General features: G+C 47.6%; 1 protein-coding gene across 2 annotated transcripts in view; it reads right to left on the reverse strand.

The window, feature by feature from the left end:
- The window catches only part of TMEM181 (transmembrane protein 181), a 402,172-nt gene that overhangs the window by 212,073 nt on the left and 172,390 nt on the right, over positions 1–17,709 (reverse strand). For both annotated transcript variants that reach the window (XM_085612151.1, XM_085612152.1), the window contains exon 2: positions 7,061–7,164. In XM_085612151.1, the coding sequence (XP_085468277.1) occupies positions 7,061–7,164 (104 nt within the window). The remainder of the gene's footprint in view (positions 1–7,060; positions 7,165–17,709) is intronic.

The following is a 17,709-nucleotide window of genomic DNA, read 5'->3' on the forward strand; positions in this document are numbered from 1 at the left end:
CCCCGTCTCCCCCGTGGACCCAGAGGCGATCCGCGCCCAGAATGCTGCAAGGGGTGCTCCTCCGCCAACCAGGTCCAGGCCGCCCGCGGGGTATCGAAGAAGAGAGTCTTTTGCTGGAAGATGACCCGGAGGCGGGCTGGGAACTGGAGCTGGTATTGGAGTCCCAGGGAGCGCAATTTTTGTTTCACTTCAATGTAGGAGCGGCGCAGCTCCTGGACTTCGCGAGTGTAGTCCGGGAAGACCATGATTTTGTGGTTCTGATAGTGGAGGGCATCCCTGCGCCGGGCTTCACGGAGAATGGCATCTCGGTCACGGAAGTTCAAGAGCTTTAGGATGAACGGCCGGGGTGGAGCCCCTAGGGGCCTGGGGGCCAGGGAGCGGTGGGCTCTCTCCACCACGAACGAAGCCGACAGGCTGTCCTCCGGCATCCAGGATCGGAACCAGCGCTCCATGAAATCGTCCGCCCGGCCCGATTCAACTCCCTCCGGGAAACCCACCAAGCGCAGGTTGCTGCGTCGGGCGCGATTTTCCGCATCCTCGACCCGGCGGTGCAACTCCTTAGAGTGGGTGGTCAACTCCCGAACCTGGTCTTGCAACTGGCGGATGTCGTCCTCGGCCGTGGATATCCGGGACTCAGCTTCCGAAATGCGGGCGGTGGCGTTCCTCAGATCTTGCCGGAGAAGAGCAACGTCCACTTTGACCTCACCCACCATGCCCTCGAGCGAGGCGCGGGACGAGTTGATGGCCTGCAGGATGGCAGCCAGGTCTGCAGCAGGGGCCGGGGCCTGTTCGCCCGTGGGGCCGGGCCCCTTGTCGGAGGTTGTGAATTTGTCCATCCTGGTTTGGGTGGCCCCGGACACCGGTTTGGCGGCTCTGTCCTTACCCATTTCTGGGCCGTCCGTCAGCGAAGGAGGGCAACTAGCCGGTGACAGGCCCGTGGGACGGCAGCGGGCAGCCGGGCCGCCGCGGGACAAACAGGAGGCTCGTCCGGGAGGGCCACCGGCCGGGAACGGCTTGGAAGCACCAGCCTCAGCGGTCAAGCCCTGCCGGGCAGCTCATCAAAGCGGGATCCAGCAATGTAGGTCTCAGTGCCAGGCCCCCGGCCGTCGCCCGGGGCCCCCAGCCGGCCGCAACCTCCGGCGCAGCCCAGGTCTCCAAGGGAACAATTAGCCGGGTCTCCCCTCAGTGCCCAGGAGGGGCAAAGTGTCACTCGTCAGGGTCCGCAGCCGGGATTCCAAGCGATGGAGGGGGGGGGGGGGGAAGAGGAGGGGGGGACAGCACATACACCCCCTCCGACCGCCGGTATGCGGCCCGAATCCGCGAGGGCCCCCCCGCACCCGGAGTCCGCAGCCGGTCTGGGATCGATGGAGCCGGTTCCGCGCCGCCACCAGGAGGAGAGGGGAGGGAGAAGGGGGGGGAGCCAGGGGCCCAGGCCCCCCCGGCCGCCGACACACGGCCCGATGGGGGGGGCTCCCCCGGACAGCCAACCCCGCAGTTGCCCCGATGCAGCGGTCGCGGCCAGCCCCACTCACCGCCTGATTCGCCGCTCTGCGTCACGCAGGGGGGTCCGATCCAGCACCCCCGGGGCTCCGGATGGCGTCGGCAAAGCAGGGCAGAACCGGGCCAGTGTCAGCAGCCCCCGCGGGAGCCCCGCGGCCACCGCGTCCCCCAGCCAGCAGTTGTAGGCCTGCTTCCCTCGTGGGCGCCGCGGGCTAAATTTCTGCAGCGTGGCCGCGCCGCGGTTCCACAGCCGCCACTGCACGCCGTCGGTCTGGCTCCGCGACGGCTAGGGAGGCTCCCAGAGCCCGCAGCGCCCCAAGATTCGGTACGGGGCGGCAGGGCAGCTTCACGGACCCCCGCACTCCGAGGGAGCCGGCCAGGGCAGTCCAGGAAAGGAGGAAGCCGGATTTGCGGGGACCGATGCCGGGAGCCCTAGTGAAAGGCGGCCATGCCGGTCAGGCGCCACCTAGCGCTCCCGATACAAATATTTTTAATAAGTCCTCTTGTAAAAGTGCAGAGTCCCACTCATCCCAAACTTTTCTGAGTACTATGAACTCCCAAACATCTCTCTCAAATGTTCCTCTTCTTTTCAGCCAATTCACCCAACAGGCGCACACGGCCACTAATCACAGAAAAAAACTTACTACTTCACCTTATCTAATCCATTCCCATCATTCTATCCCCACTAAACACACTAGCAATTAAGAGCACAAACCTAACACAGCGAATCCACGAGGAACATAAAGCACTTGCTACTTATTGATTAGACTCTATTCTTGGATTCCGGAGTAGCGTGCTACTCACTGCAAAGCACTTCAATGCCTCATATGGGGTAGTAAGCGCTATATAAATACAGTTTGCAATTACAAAGGTAAATCTATATATAACACCTGATGCCAATGTCCTATCATACAAGGACTAATTCCAAACCTCAGCATTTCAAACTAGGAATGCCATATGTTAACTAAAGCCCCATAACACGTGTGTATATCTGTGCGTCTCTCCTTCAAGGTTTCTGCTAACTAAGGAATTTTGTGAAATGCTTTATGATGAGGGATGCACTATAAAACAAACACAATATACCTGTGCTAGAAAAAAACAGCAAATGCAAATATGAATGTCCTTAAATTAAACAGCTGCACAAAAGCTAATACACATTATTAAGCCTCCCAAGTTGTCCGTGATTGGCCTGCTAAGAGAATGAATGGAGTCTGACAATTAACAAAGGTGGCAAGAATGATTATGAAATTAATAGCCAGCACAGACATTTCGCACCAGATGCCCTTTAGACAGGGTACAAGATGCAGGGTCTTGCAAGCAGGACCACAATTCACTACGAAAGCAACAACAACAATGCTCACAATCACATGCACTTTATGATATTTTTACTTGAGGCAATTAAGCCAGAAATGGTCAACTTTTTTGCTGACCGGTATCTGAAGCATGTGCCCTGTCATGAGACCTCAGCAGATCTTCTGCAGCTGCCGCGCCATATGACCCTATCCGGATCCAATGAATGGAATGTACGCAAGTGATATTTTTGATCTCAAGGAGTAGCCATTTTTAAACCATGTATAGCATGCATTCGAGTTTTGTCTCTCTCTGCCACTCTTGCAAGTAATTTGCAATGCTCCCTTCTACAGAGGTGGGTTACTGTGAAGGTGTCGTGGGGTAGCTGTTGTCTGTAGGTCTGCTGGGACTTCCTAGCGGTCGTGTAGGACTGCGGGTGGTCTTTCCTATTAATGATCTCTTGTACCGATGGCGTTGGAGTGGTTGCTTGTGTCCCATAAGGAAAGGACAGTGAGTGATGCAAAATGATCGGGCCCCCTGCAGAATGTGAAGAGGGGTTCCTTAGCCTCCCATAAATTGCTAGTGTTTATTGGTCTTAGGATAAACGGGCCCACCTTGAAGAATAGGGGGTGCAGCTGAAGGGTTGGGGGCCCCCCCACCAAAGGGGCTACAGGGACATGGGAAGGGAATTGGCCTGTCAGTTCGAGCTGGACTGTTCCTCCTGGAGCAGCTTTTATTGTACAAAATTAAGGCAACCAGTATGATTGTAAACAATACAAACAAGCATTGGCATAGCCAATAGGTCTCGCCTTTGGGACCTTATAAGTGTTTAGCCATACAACAGTTGCATAAGTAAATACTTATAAGGTCCGAAAAGCGAGACCTATTGGCTATGCCAAGCAGCCACGAAAGAAATCAAACATCAAAGCGGCCATGAAAGTGAAAGTAATCGCAGTAAAGCGTGGCGCACACGCCCGCGCACATGCACTGTAGCTCTAGGCTGGCCTGGTTGCACTTTTTGGAGCCCTCTCAATAAGTCTCGCCAGACCAGCACATGCGCTGGGTTAGGCGAGACCTAAAAAGTGATTAAAGTGCTGTCAAAATGAACCAAGAAAACAACCAAAGGATTTATACAAATCCAAAAATGAGCTGTTTATTGAATTTATAAACAAAACAAATCAAAATGAAGACATTCATTCATCATCTTGCATATCCATCATGTACACTGCCAAACATACTGACATTGTTAAAAAAACATAAGATTAATATTGACAATTGTAATTAAAAAGTCACAAGCGGTTTAAAAATAGAAGACACAATCACAGTGGCACAATTGGGGTGACTAGATGGTTCTACGCGTGTTTCGGCACAGCAAGGTGCCTTCGTCAGGAAAAAACACAGAGCCACAGGAATAATCTAAATAGTTGGTAGCCCTAAAGAGGGTAACTGGTATCCAAGGTTTAATCAAGTTGGAAAACCGATCTATGCTAAAGTTTTAGGAGAATATTAAGTTGGTGACCACTTCGAGGGAATTAGTTGCTTTCTCCACAAATAGTAAAAATATATAATGCTATATATCTTGAATGGAGATCAGTTAAAATGGAGAGGCGTCTATCTCATATGTTGCTATAGTAGCTTGCCAAATACACAATGATGCTGGGTTTTTAAAGTCTCTAAACCGGAAGCTAATTGAGCAGCACCATGTCCGATTTGCCTAAGGTTGATATGTCTGGAGTGAAACAGTGGGCAAAGAACACGAACTGGAAAGTGGCCCAAGTAATTAACAAAGGCAAAAATTCATTCAGGCATCACGTTTTTTTAAGCTGCTATGGTTGTTGGTAGTAAAGTAATGGATCTGCTAGTATAATAAAAAATATTATGAATAAAAATAATATAAAAAATTCCATCAAGTGGGAGACCTTTTACACTCTATTTCCTTTCAGAAAATGATGTTTAATTTGCAATATGTTGCATTCTGGGACATGCAGTTTTCCTTTTTACAATGAAAGTATAGGCTCAAAACTTCAACATGCAAACTGCCTTGGTCCAGAACCCAAGACTGGCCGGCCTACATATACAGGATAAAATAACATCTCAGTTTTACATTATTAAGAATACTGTAAGTCACCGCAGAGCTTTGCGACGATAAAGGGACTTAAGTCTCCAGTCTCATCCCCTTATTCACACACAGAAACTCTTGCAATTTCCAATATTTTATACTGTACAGAGGGGCGACTTTTTATCATATGCAACAGTGAATTTTTTTTCATTAAGCAATTCATAGCACCCTGCTATTGTGTCAACACACTGTATATTATTTGTGTACTTATAGTTGAATGGTAGTGAATGTACTGGCCTCTCAGGGAACTGCAGTTCACTGCTGCCCAGGGTGAGTGGAGTCCTGGCCCGCCTTGTTCATTAAAAAACTTTGGCCTTGTTGAATCTTTTAATGGTAAAATCAAACCACACCCTACTACCTCAAAGCTTGTCATAGTGTCTCAGGCTAGCTTTCCTGGACCCTTGGTGACATACTACTGATCTTTATCATTACAGAGATATCACCCGCAGCCTGCTTTCATGAGTGAGAGAGAGAGAGAGAGAGAGTGTGAGAGTGTGAGAGTGTGAGAGAGTGTGAGAGTGTGAGAGTGTGAGAGTGTGAGAGAGTGAGAGAGTGAGAGAGTGAGAGAGTGAGAGAGAGAGAGAGAGAGAGAGAGAGAGAGAGTGAGAGAGAGTGAGAGAGAGAGAGAGAGAGAGAGAGAGAGAGAGAGAGAGAGAGAGAGAGAGAGAGAGAGAGAGAGAGAGAGAGAGAGAGAGAGTGAGTGAGTGAGTGAGTGAGTGAGTGAGTGAGTGAGTGAGTGAGTGAGTGAGTGAGTGAGTGAGTGAGTGAGTGAGTGTGAGTGAGTGAGTGAGTGAGTGAGTGAGTGAGTGAGTGAGTGAGTGAGTGAGTGAGTGAGTGAGTGTGAGTGAGAGAGTGAGAGAGTGAGCGAGCGAGAGAGAGAGAGAGATTTGTCCCTATTCAGCTGAACTTTTTAGGTCGAACCTGGGCAGCAGCCATACTGTATTGGAATATGGATTAGAAGCCCTGCTCATATTTGTCATTGGCTTCTGTCATTGTCCTTCGTAAATGCTGGCTTCTGATTCCTTAATAGGCTTGTTAGTCCCTCCTTAGTACCGCCTTGTCTTTATTTGTAACCTCTCAAGAGGACTGGCCCTTTTACTTCGGTTGTTACACGGCGAGTCTGTTTTTTAGTCTGTAAGCACTATTTTCGTTAAGTGGTTTCTTTTACTTCAGGCACGACATGCTTTCCTGCAACATTCAGCACAGCATGCGCACTTTCACCTTCTAACCAGCGCGGGACAATGGCGGAAGCTTCTTTGCATAAGTCTCGCAGTTTGAGTTATTGGCATTGTACATGACAATGACTTATTTATGTATTCATTATCAAAACATTTAAAAGGCATTGTCATGTACAATGCCAATAGCGTAAACCCCCACAAATGCGAGACGTATTGCATTGCAAATGCTTGTTTTCTGTCTCTGTAGGTCTATGCCTATATCAATTTGTATGCGTTTGTCTCAAGTCGGTCCGTCTATGCGTCTCAAAATGTCCATGTGTGTTTCCCAATCTACAGTCCGTCTTAGTGCCTGTATGTCTCTCTGTCTCGGTGCCGGTTTGTCTGTGTATCCGTGTCTGTGTGACTCTCTGTGTCTTGGGTTGTCTGTGTGTTCAAGTGCGCGTGCTTGCCTCTGTTTGTGTTTGTCTGCATGTAATAGTCAAACCCTCCAGGGCCTGCCAGTCATAATCAACCAACAGTTAAAGCTTAATTCAGAATTCCCCACACGTTAGCCACAAAATTCCTGTTTGAGTGGCAAAATGTTGGTGGACCAAAGACTACCAAAAGTGCACAGAATTACCACCGAATCCCTTATTGTAGGAAGAACTTTCCACACATTCCACTGTAAGGGTTTCACCTCTCGTTGGCACCTTCCAAGAAAGTCAATAAATGTGTTGAAGTAAATCACTACCTAGTCATGGTTGATCTAGCAGAAGTATTGATGATTTTATAACATGATTTCATGTTTTGTATTTATTTCAAGGACGTTGACACAGGTTGGTTTCTCATTCTGTAGGCAGTCTTGAAGGAGAAACAACTATCAACAAAAGTTGGCCTAAAGGTTTCCAACATTTAAGAGATCTGATTAGGCGAACGCATTCAAAGAAAAAAATAGTCTTTTAAAATTAAAATGATAGTTACAATAAAGTCTTACCTGCAATGCCAATGAAGACTGTTAAACCAAAGCAAACGAAGAACACAACGAACACAAGAACAAAGTGGCGCTTGGAAAGTGTGTAAAGTCGCATAGGTGCCAACCTGAAAAGAACAAAATCGAGAAAATTATTAATGCTATCGACAGGACCCTCAAGACACTGATCACCAAAAATTTAAGAGACATTTTGTTTGAATGAAAGATCCCCAACGTAAGCTCGGGGAATTAGATCCTGGACAAAACTTTGGTAGAACCACTGACATAATAACTAAAATTCCTTTAGATTTAATGTATGTACACCTTCAGCGATGTTCTGATAATCTGCATGGATCCTGCCATCTAGGAATATGTTGGACTCTACTGGCATAAAGGGTGGAAGACCGAGTTAGCGAAGGGTTCCGGAATCAGCAAGTGAGCAGCCATTTAGAGAATTAGTTTGTTTAATTTTAAAAGTAGTGACTGCTCTGATGCAGCTACATGGGCCAACTTCACATCTTAGGAAAACTGTTTTCGGTTATTATTCAATATGCATAGAAGTTGACAGCATACAGAATACCATCCACTGCCTCGGTACGAAGCCAAAAGCCATGCCTGTCCTCCTATAGGACCCAGGATGTGCTTGAAGGTAAAAGGAAGCAGCTTTGGGCGAACAGGTTTTCTCCCTATAGGCCTTGGAATGAGGAGTCCAGGATTCTAACCCAACCTTGCACACTTGACTGCATCAATCTAAGTAAATCACTTCATCGCTTTCTGCCTTGGTTCTTTGATCTGACACAGTTCTGCAGCCCTGACAACAGGGTAGGACTGGGCCTGAAACCTGCTCCGCTCGCTGAGTTTTTCCCACGCAGAGTAGTGCGCGGAGCTCTGAAAAACGGAGCTGACTTTTTTCCTCGCTCATCAACGTTAAGTTGGCTAGCGTGAATGAGAAAAACTTTACTCCAGACCACCTCCCGGCGAGATTTCTCAACGCGGGCGGTCACGGGTGGCCGCCACAGGTCGCGTTGAGAAACCTTCCATTCGCGTTGAGGAATATGGAACTGGAGTAGAAAATGTACTCAAGTGGCAGAAAGAAGCAGCACCCTCTTGTGCTGCACATGGTCCAGTTCGTGCCGATTTTCCAGCGCGGGACAAACACCCGGCACTAAAAATCAGCGCGAACCATGTGACCCAAAACACAAAACTGTTTGCGGAACTCCGTGTGTCGCGGTGGAGTTTTGTGGTCACTTCATGGAATTCCGCATAGCGGAACTCCGCCCAAGCCTACAACAGGGCCAGTATATAACATCAGTATTTAGCGCTACATAAACTCAGTTTTACATTTACTACCATTTCATTAAATAACTAAAAATCCATAGCAGCAAGCTATGAACTTAATGCTGATGATGGATTTCAGTTTACCAAATTATTTCATGGGTAAGTGTTGCAGAGGCTCGGTCCACTAAATGAAACAGGAATTGACAAAGCCAAAAGGTCAGGCCTTTTAGAAGTCTTGTTAAGTCTGAAGCTGTGAAAGTAGCAGACTAAAGCTTTTTATTTCATTCATTTTTTAACACGTCTACATAAACTCTAAGCAGGGAACAAAAAAGAGCGACACATTGGCAAAACAAGCAGTTTTGCCTTTAGTACGGTGCATGTACCTAAAGGCGTACAACGTACAGCAGCACATGCACAGATCGAAATTGCACGCAAATTGACACCCCTAAAGACACTCACTCTTATAAGTCTAAGAGACATACAGTCCCCAGTGCACACAAATCAACAAATTGTTGCACATAAACCAACAATCATAGGTAACTGTACAACAGGACATACGTAGTGATGGGCGTCACAGAGCACAGGAGGGTGGCAGCAAGAGAACACAAGGTGATGCGCTTCACAGGAGTACTAGGTGAAGAGATTTAGGAAAAACACCAGGATATGCCCTGTGGGGAGCACAGGAGGATGCTTCTAAACGGAGTACCAGGGATGCACATGTCAGGAGCACAGGGCTGTGTGCATTATAGGCTGCAGGATTATATTCAATGGGGAACCATAGAAAGTTAGAGGGTGAAAAGTAAATACGCCAGCATGAACCCTCCTTCACAGTCACACACCGTCTTATTTATTTTACTTTGTATTGTTTTATCGAACGCATAGTAGACCAAACAGATGCCAGCGTACTGCTATACAGCATTATAGAAATATTTGTTAAAAAAGCAGTGTTTTTAAAAAAAAAAACATTTACATGGGTAAGGAAGCTCTATCCCACGATTATGCTAACATTTCTGAGAGGAGTAGCAAGGACAGAAATACAAACTGGGAGAGAGCTATACAATAAGTAAATAATGCAACCGTATAACATTACAACAGTAGGAGGAGCCTAAATAATATCAATTCATGAACAGTATTAGGAACAATACGGTATTAAGAAGCAGGTAATTCAAAATAAGATAACAGTGAAAGTACAGTACTGCAGGGGCTGGCTAATCTGTAGTGATTTTTTGATTAACATGTTAAATTTAAGGGGTTTCACGAGGACAACATTTTAATGATTTCATAAAGATGCAGACGTATGTCAGGAGTGTTCGAGGTTCTTGGAGAGTGTCCGGTTAAGGATCTAGCAAAACTGCGTTTTAGTATTTTAGGTCTCAGCTAGACAGCTCTTGTGCTGTCTCTTCGAGACATGTTTACACTCAGTGCGCTTCAGCCCGCCCATACATTTACCATTTGTTCGCTCCGACGTCGCTCTCGTGCCCTCCATTCCAGTTTGTCTCTAGCATGCTTCTTCTTGTGTTTGGCCCTCCCTTAGAGCATGGACCAAGTACTTGTTCCCATCCACTGCTCCCTCTATAGGAGCTAATTTTTCTTCGTGCACTCCACACGATTGCTTGCGTTTTCACTTGTTCTGTCTCCTACAATCTGCCCCATCCCTGTTTCTACTCTCCTTCCACAGAGTGTGCTGTAATGTGCGTCTTTCTCTATCTCCCTCCTCATCCGCTGCCTTTACTCATTTTTTTTTATTACCCCCAACCACCCAGCACCATTTCTGGACAGGAAACCAAAAACCCTGCTTCTTGGTTTAATTGCTGCCAATGTAGATGCTCGTAATTTAATGGGTATCCAAGAAAACATCACTGCAGAGAAGCTGCCATGGTCTAGCAGGAGGAAGAGAATAACTTTTTTTCTGCCCCTCAAGCCGATGCACGTTTGAAATAAATATGTTACCAGAGTCAGAGAGGCAGAAACACCACTGGCCTGTGTTGAAATTTCAAAGCGGTTATAAATCCATCTGCCCGAAGTTGAAGTCGTCTCAAGACTCGAGCGCTGGCAGGTGAGGCATCAACAGCTGCTGGATAGCATTCACACCGTTTGAGGCAATGTCAGGGGTTGAGAGGAAAGAGAAACAACATTGTCTCACTTCCAATGAAGGAGGCTCCCTCAGCACTGCAGTAGATATGCTGCCTGCAGCAATCCAAGTCCTGCAGAGATCAATGGACATTATAGCCAACCGTACAGACTGCGCCCTGCCCTCAGCTGGCCTGTGAATACAAGAAGCATTCAACTCAACACCACACAATCAACTGCCATGCAATTCCACAACACACAAATCCACACCGCATAATTCCACTACGCACAACATATTTCAACATCTCAAACTTCCATGCCACACAATTCGGCTCCACATCATTCCACTCCATGCCACCCAATTATAAGCCAATAAATTGAACTCTACATAGTTTCACTCCGCTTCATGACACATAATTCCACTTCATAAAATACCACTCCATGCAACACAATTCCACTCCAAACCATATAATTACATTCCATGCAACACAATTCAAGTCTAGATATTTCCACTACACAATTCTACTCCAATCTACATAATTCCACTTCATGCCACATAAACTCCTCATATATCCACTCGCTCCAAAACATAATTCCACTCCACAAAATTCAGCTCCACACCATGCCACACAATTCCAGGACACACAGTTCAAAGCCACACAATTCCACTCCATGCAATATAATTACACTCCACATGCCACTCAACATCACATAATTCAATACCACATAATTACACTCCACACCACATTACACTCCACATAAATCCACTCCAAACCATTGTGTTCTACATAATTCCACTACTCAATACCATATAATTACTAGCTACATCATTCCACTGCACACCATACCACATAATTCTACTACACAACTCCACTCAACACCACATAATTCCACAACCAATTCCACTACAACCCACATAATTTAGCATCACATAATTGCAATTCACACAATATAATTCAACAAAACACCACATAATTCAATGCCACTATATGCCACTCGACATCACACAATGCCACTCCAAGTAAACCCACACCATTTATTTTTACACTACACAAATCCATTCAGAATCATGCTACATATTTATACTACACATTCCAACTTCACACCACATACATTCACACCACTTCATAAGGCTAAAAGACACTGACAACTGCAATAGCTCTCAGATTGCCGAAACCTACTGGCTTTGCCAATGCTTGTTTTAATTAGGTCTGGCGAACAGACAGTCATCACCCTCATGTACTAAAAAATATAAATAAAAATACATACTTCTATACATGCACAAGGGGGTTTGGATGAGCCCTTTTTATCATCTAGCCTTTTAAACTGCTCTTCGCGTTCTACTACTGACCATCACTGCACGCAGCACGGGTCAGTTGTAATCCTGCTACTTGGTACGCTCCTTCTCCCCCCTCCTCCTCCTCTCCTCCCTTTGGTTTCACCCTGTCCCTGTCACCAACATTCCACTGCACCCTTCCTGAGTTATGATGGATCCTGTGGTGGTGTATAGACCATTAAAGAAGAGTTACTTTCTTACCTGTTGTTGGTCTTCATTATAACACTGGCGACGATTCGCTGTGTGGGGACGGCTCACCACCATCCCCAATTTCTTCAAGAGATCCAGCTTTCCTGCTCTGACGGCGGTTTTGAGTGCCTGGCTGTCCTTAACCGGTGGTGCTTCAATTTCACCAAGTAAGACTGTGCCAGTGTGCTTCGTTTATCGGCTGCCTGCCATGTGCTGATGGAAGCGCATTTGCCAATTTCATTTGTATTTGGACTGGGTGCTTCCTCATGTTAATGCTTGCCTTGCGCTATTGGGAGGAGCGCTTTGATCGCCTTTGTTCACGTTAGAGGAGCGCTTTGATCACCTTCGAGCGCCTCAGTGGCAGTGTGACTTTTCCCTGCCTGGGCCCCCAGCGCTGCCGCTCCCGTTCCTGCAGCGGTATCTCTGCCCCGTCGGCTGCTGGTGGGTGTGTGTACCAGCGCTTGGCGCTTTCCACTTATAGCTTGTGCCTCTGTGACCTTCCCGACTTAGTATCCCTCGGCGACGGCCTGCCTTTGTGGCGAGAGACTGCATCCCTCTGCCTCAGCGTGTCGCCTACCGGTGCTGGTGATGTTGGCTGCCGTCTGAGGCGCTATCTGTGCGGTCGCCTTCCTTGTTGGTGCCTCCTGGGAAGTTGTGCCTTCTCGCCTAGGGGATCGCTTGTTTTCTGACAGGATTCCGCGCGCTCGCAGCTGATCCGCCTCAGCGGAGGTGAAAGGAGGGTGTGGTTCCGATTTCACCCGGCAGGTGGCAGTGCGGCTCCACGTTTCAGTCCGGTGTGGGAATACAGCCTATGGAACGATATTTTCCCTAATTTTGAGCCTCCAGCTTTATTCTCCTCGCAACGTAGCAGTTGTGGAATTCCTCCATCAAGTATTCAGTTCTTGTTCTTTCGCTGATGGGCTCAGCTTTTGAGATTGTCCTGCCTGTCATTTCACGCTGACGGGCACAGCTGTATCATATTGTCATCACTGATGGGCACAGTTGGTCGTGCTTGGCCGCGTACGCTGACAGGCTCAGCTCCTCCTGTGGAAAATATTGTTTGGTCACAAGTTCTAAGGGTTTTTCTATGTGTGGTGATGCTCACCAGTATGGCAGTGTAATTTTGATGATTTTCTTCTTCGTATTCCTTGCGGACTGTCCTAACGTGTACCATTTTCTTATTTCTATTTTTGTATTGCAATGTACTTGAAGTTGTGCTTTTTGGGGGATGGTAAAGCAATAGTTAGTTAAGTTGTTTTGCTTCCTTTCATTCATACCAACGCTGTCTCGGTCCTGGGTTCTTTATTTTACCTCCCCCAACCAGTTATTGTTAAATTATGGCAGCTGCTAATATGTCGCAGCCCCCACCTTTCCTTAACGAAGCAGGAGAACCGGTTCTGCCTTGGAAACAATGGTTTGGGTTACTGGAGTCCTATCTAATTGCTATCGGGGGGGAGAAATTCTCCCATTTACGTAAGTTACACACCCTGTTACACAATTTGGGCATTGAGGGACGTAAAGTCTATGATGATATTTGAACTAATGCAGAAGGTGGAAGTGATAGTGATGAAGATGAGAATGTGTATATGGTGGCAGTAAACAAACTACAAAAACATTTCAGTAAGAAAATAAATGTAGTGTTAGAGAGAGACAAGTTCTTTTCAAGAACACAGGGTAAAAATGAGAAAGTTAAGCCATTCATCGCAGCTTTAAAGGGTCTGGCGAACACATGTGAGTTTGAGTCCCTTTAGGATTCCCTAATTAGGGACCAGTTGGTCAGGTGCACCAACAATCATAAGATTCAGGAGAGGCTTCTAGTGGCCAATCCTGACCTCAAGGAAGCCATTGATATAGCGGTAGGGACTGAGCACACAGCTGATTGTATGGTCGAAATGAAAGGAGAAGGGGGCAAAACCATGGAGGTCAATGCCATAAGCAAAGATCACAAAAATAAGATGGCTAACACCTTACCTCAGAGCAATAAACTCAAGTGTTATAGGTGTGGGAGCCCAACACACTTAGCCAACAACCCGATATGCCAAGCACGTTCGGTGGTCTGCCACAAATGTGGGAAAAAAGGACATTTGTCCAGGGTTTGTCACGATCAGCGCTCGAAATCTGTGTTGGAGATCGAGCCCCAATCATTTCCCGATCCTAAGTTGATTTTTCAACTAAAAGACCCTGACAACACGGACAAATTTCCTTCTTGCAACATCACTCTTGATAACAAAACCCTAACTGTCTTTGCTAATTCATGTTCCCCATACACCCTTGTTGATGCTAAAGTATTTTCACAACCGTTTCCCTCATGGGAAGGAACGGTACAGCCCCCTGACATTCAACCAGGAGGCTACAACGGGGACCCCATACCCCTTTTGGGCATGACCACTAAGGAAATAGTGTTCAAAGGGAGGAACACGGTGGGCAAGATTTACATTACCCAGAAGGGGTCCAACTTGTTGGGATGGAAACACCAGAGGGAACTCGGGATTAAGTTAGATCCCAACAGTCCCGATCAGGTCCTCTTAGTCGATCCCTCAGTGGGAGGGATGGATGTTTGCAATGATTTCCCCAAAGTGTTTTCGGATGACCTAGGCTTACTCAAGAATTATCAGCATTCCATCAAATTAAAATCAAATGCCAAGCCGGTAGCACACAAAGCCAGACCCATACCACATTTAATGCACGTTCCCCTTCGTAATGAGTTAGACAGATTGCTGTCTTTGGGGGCGATTGAACCCATAGAATGTTCACAATGGTTGGCCCCCATTGTTCTTACCACCAAGGCTACCAGTAAGGATATCAGGCTATGTGTAGACCTCAGGGACCTTAACCAGAACATATGGGTAGACAGGCACCCTTTTCCACGTATTCATGAGGTGCTTACCCTCATTAATGGTGCGAGTTGTTTCAGCGTTCTCGACCTATCCTCTGCCTATCACCAGGTGGAGCTTCATCCTAACTCACGGCATCTCACCTCCTTTGTGACACCCCTGGGAGCATTCCAATTCCTTTGCATTTTCTATTTCTATTTAGGGGGTTTTGTAAAGCGCTTGGTGACGCACAGCGGCGTGTCCCCGCGCTAAGGAGCGGCTGCTAACTGGAACCTACAGATGTGCATACTTACTGTTCAAATAATGCAGTTTTGAGCTTAGCTCTAAAGATTAGTTCAGAAGGTTCGAGACGCAGTGTTAAGGGTAATGTATTCCATCTGACGGCCGCAAGGTACCTGAAGGATCTTCCGCCCATCCGTGCTCTTGATACCTTGGGGACAACAAGGCGTCCTGAGCCAGAAGATCTGAGGGAGCGGGGCGGTTCATAAGGCGACAGCAGTCCTTTCAAAGGGAGAGGAGACCTCCCGTTGATGATCCGATGGCACATGCAGAGTGCTTTGAAATCAACCCTACTTCTGATTGGGAGCCAGTGCAAGGACCGAAGGGCCATCGAAGATGCGGCTCTTCTGGGTAGTCTAAGTACCAGCCTAGCAGCGGCATTCTGTAGGACCTGTAGACGGCTCAAATTCTTTTTCAGAGTCCCTAGATAGAGGAGGTTGCCATAATCCATCTTAGAGGTGACCAATGCGTGCACAAGGGTTTGACGGGCCTTTACCGGTAGAAACTTCAGTGCCTTCCTGAGACTTTTGAGGGTCCCAAAGCATGATCCGACCACCCGGTTGATCTGAGGGCCGAAGGTTAAGTCGGAGTCGAACCAGATGCCTAAATTCTTCGCTTTCAGACACGGAATAGGTGTTGAACCTAAGCAAGGAGGCCACCATGCCGACGTCCACGCCGAGCGATCTCCCCCTACGACAAGCACCTCGGTCTTATTTCCGTTAAGCTTCAGGCAATTAGCGGACATCCAGGCAGCTAGATCTTGCATACAGGCTCTAAAGGTGCCCGCCGAAAGATCGGGTGCGCGCGATAGGGAGATGACCAGCTGCGTGTCATCGGCATAGGATACCATTCGGAGGCCGTAGCTCTCTACCAAGGAGGCAATCGGGGCTACATAAAGGTTAAAAAGTGTTGGGCTCAGGGACGAGCCCTGCGGCACCCCCTGGTCCAGAGCGATTCGCTCAGAGTAGTAGTCCCCCTGCCTTACTTGGAAGCCACGGCCAACAAGAAATGAATAAATCCATTTCAACGCTGCCCCTCTCACCCCACCTTTGCTCAGACACTGTAGCAAGATGGAATGTGCCACAGTGTCGAACGCCGCGCTCAGATCTAAAAGGATGAGAGCCATGGTTTGACCCTCGTCAGCGCCCTGCCTGAGGGTTTCGGAAGCCCTGAGAAGGGCGGACTCCGTGGAATAGCGTGGCCGAAACCCGAATTGAGTCGGATGAAGGAGGTTGCTGTCCTCCACATATTTCGTTAGCTGCTTATTTACCACCTTCTCTGCTACCTTCGAAAAATAAGGCAGGAGAGAGATGGGGCATAGGTTATCCAGCTTGTCGAAGCCGATATTGGGCTTCTTCCGAAGAGGAAGCACCACAGCCTGTTTCCAGTCCTCAGGTAAAGAACTGGAATGAAAGGAGACATCTAGCAAATGCCTGATATAGGGTTCTAGTGTCTCTAGGCTGTCATACAACCTTTTTGGGGAAGCAGGATCACGTGGGGAGCCAGATCTGACGGATCTGCAAATTTTGACAAGATCCTCCGGGGGAGGAGTAGTGAAGTGAAGTAGCAGATCTAGATCGACTTCAGCTCCTGCTAAGTCTGCAGGTTCTTCCGCTAGGGGTGGCGTGTCGGGAAAAGCGGAGTAAATCTTACGCACTTTGTCTCCAAAGTAGTTGGCAATACGATTACAAGCTGTTACTGAGTAATCTTCATCTCCAGTAACGTTTTTTGGGGTGGATAGAGATTTATATATACTAAACAATTCTCTGGCCGAATTTTCTGCCCCAGAGATTTTATCTGCATAGTAGGTGGCTTTTTCTATCCGAATTTTATTATGATTGAATCGTCTCTTAGTGAGGTAGGCCTCCTTCGTCCGATCATCATAGCTCATTCTCCATTGTCTTTCTGCTCGTTTGCAGTCCCTTTTGGCACAACGCAACGCCTCGCTGAACCAGGGGGCAGTTCTTTGTCTTTGGACAGCTTTAGTTGACCGGCCCAGTGGGGCTGTGTGGTCCAGAGCAGCCGTGATACGGTCAATGAGCAATTTATTTGCCGTTGTCACGTCAATCCCTCCTGGGGGCCCTTGCACAGGGAGAGCCTTATTAAACTCTCGCAGGGAGAATCTTGCCCACTTACGTCGAGGATAGTTAAGAGGGGTGGGAGCGCCAGCTTTATGCTTAGGCAAGTGAATAGTAAACGGAACAAAGAAATGATCTGTCCAGGGCAGGGGCACCGGGGGAGCGGCTAAAACACCCTCCCAGTTGGCGAATATTGGGTCTAACAGGTGCCCACGATTGTGTGTAGGCAGCTGACCTTTTAGCTCTAGCTGTAGGGTGTGAAGTTCTTCCCGGAACTCCACCGCCCCTTTATCTAGGGCGTCTTGCAGGTGGATATTTAAATCTCCCAACAACAGAAACTTGTCTCTCCTAATCGCTGTTTCTGTGACCCACTCTAGGAGATTTCCTTTAAAACTGGCCATTTTCGGGTTGGCATCCGCTGCGGCTGCCTTCCAGAGGATCATGCAGCACGTCTTGAAAGACCTTCCCAGAACTCTCTGTTTCCAAGACGATATACTAATCTACGGGAAGGACTTAGCCGAGCATAATGCCACTCTCAGGATGGTCTTGACCAACTTGGAAAAATGTGGCCTCACTCTAAAAAAAAAGAGAAATGTCGTATTGGAGTGG

The sequence above is a fragment of the Triturus cristatus genome, chromosome 6 (assembly GCF_964204655.1).
Source record: "Triturus cristatus chromosome 6, aTriCri1.1, whole genome shotgun sequence".
Taxonomy (NCBI): domain Eukaryota; kingdom Metazoa; phylum Chordata; class Amphibia; order Caudata; family Salamandridae; genus Triturus; species Triturus cristatus.